The 5,400-nt window shown below is 62.4% G+C and overlaps 1 protein-coding gene across 1 annotated transcript in view; it reads left to right on the top strand.

Moving 5' to 3' along the window:
• Positions 1-592: 592 nt before the first annotated feature.
• The window catches only part of TMEM175 (transmembrane protein 175), a 15,844-nt gene continuing 11,036 nt past the window's right edge, over positions 593-5,400 (top strand). The window contains exons 1-5 of the mRNA XM_006771449.2: positions 593-927; positions 2,381-2,546; positions 2,792-2,830; positions 3,616-3,710; positions 5,258-5,309. Coding sequence (XP_006771512.2) covers positions 2,388-2,546; positions 2,792-2,830; positions 3,616-3,710; positions 5,258-5,309 — 345 coding nt within the window. The 5' untranslated portion in view covers positions 593-927; positions 2,381-2,387. The remainder of the gene's footprint in view (positions 928-2,380; positions 2,547-2,791; positions 2,831-3,615; positions 3,711-5,257; positions 5,310-5,400) is intronic.

The following is a 5,400-nucleotide window of genomic DNA, read 5'->3' as shown; positions in this document are numbered from 1 at the left end:
TAAGTGGGTTTGTGTTTAAGAATTGGTTGTTACTAAAGGCTGAAAACTTAAAAACCCAGGTTCTGTAGAAACGTCAGACCCAGAACCCCGAGTGTCACTAGTCACCTCGAGCCGCCCCCCATCCCTCGGGCAGACGGCCATTCGCCGACCTCGCGGCCGGTCTGTGCCTGGCGGGTGCAGCAGGCACCTGAGGCTGCGCCCCCTTCCACGCGGTATTCGGTCTCAAACCGATAGATGCACACGAAAGCCGGATCCCCCCGAAGGCTGAGCTACCCAAGTGCTTCCCGGATAGGCAGCTCTGTTTGCTGCCACCTTAACAGTGACAGGAGCCGGCTGACCCAGCGCCCTGATGCTCGCACACCCTTCGCTGCCGTCCTGGGGTATCTGGGAGAAGGAGGCAAGTCTGGTTAACCCTCCTCCTCCCTTTGGGGGGACGAGACGACATACCTGACAATGGCATAGCTTGGCCACGGTCAGCGAGCGAGCTGGCATGGCACACAGGTCCCATGGCCTCCCAGCCAGTGCGCTTGTCTGGTACACGGGAGACAGGGCTGACACACACACACACACACACACACGCGCGCGCTGCTCTCTGTCTCTGATTCTGACCCCTCTGGGGCCGCTCGGAAGTGAGATCGCAGCGCTTATCCTCTGTGGCCACTTACTTCGCTTACTGAGCCCCGCGTCCTCCAGATCCATCCACGTTGCATCTGTCCGGATCTCCTTCCGCTCTAAGGCTGAGCAGCATCCTGCTCTGTGGACGGGCGCGTTTGCTTACCGCTCACCTGCAGACGGACACTCGGGTTGCCTCTGCCGTGAGCTGCTGTGAGCAGGGGTGTGGCTTCATTCATAACCACCCCAGGCTGAGAACAACCCACATTTCACAGCTGGTGAACGGGGAGCATGTCGGTCCATCCACACCAGCAGGTGACTGCACAGAGAAAACACTGGTACTCACAAAACACTGGTGGGCCTCAGGTGCGTCCTGTGAGTGAAGGAAACCAGGCTCGGGAGGTGCCGTGGGGACAAGCCCACCCGTGGGACAAAATGGAAACGGCAGAGTGACAGCAGCAACCTTAGTGAGCCTGCTGGTGTGGCCCAGTGGTTGAGCGTCGACCTATGAATCAGGTCACGGTTCAATTCCGGTCCAGGGCACATGCCTGGGTTGCGGGCTCAATCCCCAGCTGGGGACGTGCAGGAGGCAGCTGGTTAATGTTTCTCTCTCATCATTGATGTTTCTATCTCGCTCCCTCTCCCTTCCTCTCTGGAGTCAATAACAATACTTTTTAACAAACATATGAAACTTAGTGGTGGCCAGGGTTTGCGGTGGAGGAGGTTGGCCACAGAGGGACTGTTTGGGGACAGGCTGGTGTGGTTGTGGTTGTGGTTGCCGAGAGACGTCCCCGGTTCCTTTTGTGTCTGGTGGATCCTGCACTTGTCAGGAACGCTCAGGACCTACAGCGGTGCATAAAGCGAGAAGGAGGGAGACAGCTACGGCCGCTCTGCAGGGGCCTGTTGCTGCCCTCATGTCTTGTGTTCTCGCTGTGTGAGTCGTGTGGGAGGTGGGTGGTGGTTTTGTATGAACATTCACATCAGAGGCCCAACACTGTATTGTTGGGCAATTTGACGTGTTCCTCTTGGTCTTGTGTTTCTGATTTTATTCATGTGGCTCTGCTTCGTCCATTGTCCCTTCCTGTCTCCGCTCGGGCCACAGACAGGAACACAGACAGGAACTTACCTGGGCGTCTGTGACCAGGTGGCGGTCAAGTGGTTTTCAGGGAGGGCCGCTCGCTGGCCGCAGCCTGTCACCGTCCTCACAGCGCAGAGCTGGCGCTGGGCTCTGCCCACCAGGGCCCGGAGCCCATCACGGCCCAATCGTGGCCTCATCCAACCCCATCCCCTCCCCTCCCCGCCCGTCGGGCAGGGCTTCCTTCCACACGTGACTCTCCAGGGACACACACAGTCCATGGCACTTTCATTTTTTTTTTTAATCCTCACCCAAGCGTATTTTTTCCGTTGCTTTTTAGAGAGAGTGAGAGGAAAGGAAGTGAGGGGGAGAAAGAGAGAGAGAAGCATTGATGTGAGAGAGACACATCATTGATTGGTTGCTGGGGATCAAACCTGCAACCCAGGAATGTGCCCTTGACCGGGAATCAAACCTGTGACCCTTTGCTGCGCAGGCTGCTGCGCCACACCGGCCGGGCCGTCCACAGCCCTTTCTAAGTCCATTTGGGGTTTAATAATTTGCTCCCTTTAGAGGGTTTGGGGCGCTCACTGCTGAGCCAAGCGTGGGTGTGGATCCTGCAGGCTGCTTCCCTGGCACCCCCGAGGGCCCCATGCCGGGCTCCCTCAGTAGGCTCAGGCCTGTGCCTCTTCCCAGGCCCACCATGTCCGGGGCTCGGGCCCCAGAGCCGGCCCTCAGCGTGCAGGGAGACTCCACCACCAGCACAGGGGACGAGGACGAGGACGCTGCCCACGGGACTCAGCACTCCCATCGCATGCTCAGCTTCAGCGACGCACTGCTGTCCATAATCGCCACCGTCATGGTCTGTGGGGGTCGCACCCAGCTCAGAGCCTGCCCCCACCCAGAGCCACTCCCACGGGACCCAGCCTCACCCTCCCGGGCAGCCTTTGGGTGGAGCCTGGCCCATCTCAGCAGCATCCTGGGCTCCCAGCCCCTCAGACAGCTGTGGGGGTGGGGGGGGCAGCCCAGCAGGGGCCAAAATCCCCAACACCAGCAGCGCCCAGCCAGAGAGAGACAGCCCTCGGTTCCTCTTGTGTCTGTTGGTAGATCCTGCCTGTGACCCACACGGAGATCTCCCCTGAGCAGGTACTTGGGCACTGTCTGCAGCCTCTGGTGTGCGGGAGGGTCCACTCCAGTACCTGGCTGGGGAGGGACCCAGGGAGCCTGGGACAGGCTGGGGGGACGCGGGGAGCCTGGGACAGGCTAGGAGGGAGGGCGTCGGGTCCCTGCAGTGGGTGCTTGGAGCGAGGGCCTGGTGGCTGATGGCCTGAGAGACAGGTTAACCTCACAGAGTGAGTGGAAAGGGTGTTCTTCCTAAGGCAGGTCCCCCTGAGCAGCCAGCTGGGTCCCCGTGAGCAGCCGGCAGGTCCCCTTGAGCAGCCAGCTGAGTCCCCGTGAGCAGCCGGCTGGGTCCCCCTGAGCAGCCAGCTGGGTCCCCGTGAGCAGCCGGCAGGTCCCCCTGAGCAGCCAGCGTGGAGCATTTCTGCCCTGTGGGGTGAACAGCAGTTAGGAGCGGACCTGGCTTCAGAAGACACTGGGAGGTCCTGGGGTGCCTCCTGTGCAGTCGGTGGCACCCTCTCGGCCTGGGGGTGAGGATGCCCCACACGCTGTGGTCTGGTCCCAGCAGTGCACGTGGCCTGGATGCCCTGGGGACGTGGGTGCTTGGTTTGGCTTTCTCCTCGGACAGGTGGTGACTGCCTCTCGCGGGGCTTGGGAGAGAGTTCACTAGGAAGGCGGTGGGTCTGCCCTGGGCAGCAGCAGCCACACGGACAGGACAGGCGGGCGCAGTCCCCAGCCCCCAGGGGGCGCCCGCAATGCTCAGGGTAGGTGCGGCCACCTGACCCCTGACCGGACGTCCTCTGTCGCCACAGTTTGACAGAAGTATCCAGAAACTTCTAGCAACCAGGATTGCCGTCTACCTGATGACGTTCCTCATCGTGACCGTGGCCTGGGCAGCACACACGAGGTGCCAGCTGGGGCGCCTGCAGCTTGCCACCTGGGTGGGGTCACTGGCAGCTACGTGCACTCAGCGCCCACGACGTGCCATTCCGGGGGTTGGCGAGCTGCCCCTCACTTGCTGGGCTAAGCCCCAAGGGCCTCAGGCAGTGGGCTCCCCTTCGCCAGTTCTCATCCAGGCCTCTGCCTTGTCCCTGCACATGGCCGTGCGGGCCCGGGGCAGTGAGGGGAGAGCTCCCAGGTCCGGGTGGGGCATCGCTGCCGCCCTCTAAAGCTGCCTGGGACGCACAGGGCAGGGCACAGAGGGATGGAGGGACGCCCTCGGCTGTGGCCAGCGCCCTAGGCTGAGCTGCTCTCCAAGACAAGCTCCCTTAGGATCCGAGGGAAAAGGGCCTCAGCACTGCGGGGACCCAGAGCCCAGCAGGCGCCAGGGAGGGAGTTGGGGTGGGGCACCTGGGAGGTGAATGCTCCGGACGAGGGGTGCTGGGCGGTGCTTTAGGCTTGGCACTTGCACTAAGTGTCGCAGTGCTTTCAGCAAAGTGACAGCTTCCTCCAGCTTCCCCCCCCCCCCCCTTCACAGAGAGGAGGCGGGCTGGCCGAAGCCCCTCTGGCCGTCCTGCTGATGCTGGGCAGGCTGCGCTGGTTCACCCGAGGCCACACCCTGTGCCAGAGTCTGGCCTCAGGCCCCAGGAGCCTGCCCTCACCTGGGACCTGCCCTGAATGCCGGCCCTGGAGGCCACGAGTGGCCCCTGGTGGACACAGACCACCAGGTGGAGGACTCAGCCACTGAGCCAGGCCAGGGGCAGGCGCATCCTGGGGCCCGAGCCCTGAGGAGACCCAGGAAGGCGGGAAGGCGGGCGGCTCGGTGTGTCTCCAGCAGCTGGGCCGACTTGGGAGCTGCGTGCGTGGCTTTGGCTTCCTCGCCTGCACGACATGGAGCCTGGGAGCAGCTGTTCCGTGGGTGCCGAGTGGGCCATCCTGAGAGGGAGTCCTTGTCTGTTTTTCCTTTATCTCATTTTTTAAAGATTTTTAAATTGATTTTGCAAGAGAGAGAGAAGCAGCTATGTGAGAGCAAAACACGGGTGGGCTGCCTCCTGCACAGCCCTGTGGGGGAACAAGCCCGCATCCGGGAGGGGCTCTGACAGGCAACCCTTCAGTGTACAGGACGACGCCCACCCCTGAGCCGCACCGGCCAGGGCGGGCTTCCTTCCTTCAATGGCCTTTGGACCCGAGGCCTAAAGGGCAAGTCTGCTGTGGGCCTCACACCCCGGGCCCCGTGGCCAGCCTGCCCCGGGCGTGAGGACAGGGACCCGGCGCTGCCAAGCGTGTCCGTTGGTTTCCACAAACTGCTTCTGCTCGAGCAGCCGATGCGGGTGAGAAGGAACGGACACGCGTGGGGGCCAACGTGCTGGTCTCGGGGAACCTCCGCTGCGTGTTGTCCGTCTGTCCGACCTCTGCGCATGGCGGAGTTTTAAACGTGGTTAAAGCGGCGCGTGGTGACGGTGCTGCTGGCCCGTGTTGTTGATGGCGCGTCTCCGGCCTCTCTCGCCGGCTCAGGTTGTTCCAGGTTGTGGGGAAGATAGACGACACCCTGGCCTTGCTCAACCTGGTGAGTTGCCTCCCCCTGAGCAGAGGCGACTGCATGTGGCTCCGCCCTCCCAGGAGCCAGTGAGGGATTGAGGGAGGCTCTTGGCTCCGCC

The sequence above is a fragment of the Myotis davidii genome, unplaced genomic scaffold (assembly GCF_000327345.1).
Source record: "Myotis davidii unplaced genomic scaffold, ASM32734v1 scaffold665, whole genome shotgun sequence".
Lineage (NCBI taxonomy): Eukaryota > Metazoa > Chordata > Mammalia > Chiroptera > Vespertilionidae > Myotis > Myotis davidii.
Note: the sequence above shows the minus strand (reverse complement) of the source record. Positions and strands in the feature narration are given on the sequence as shown.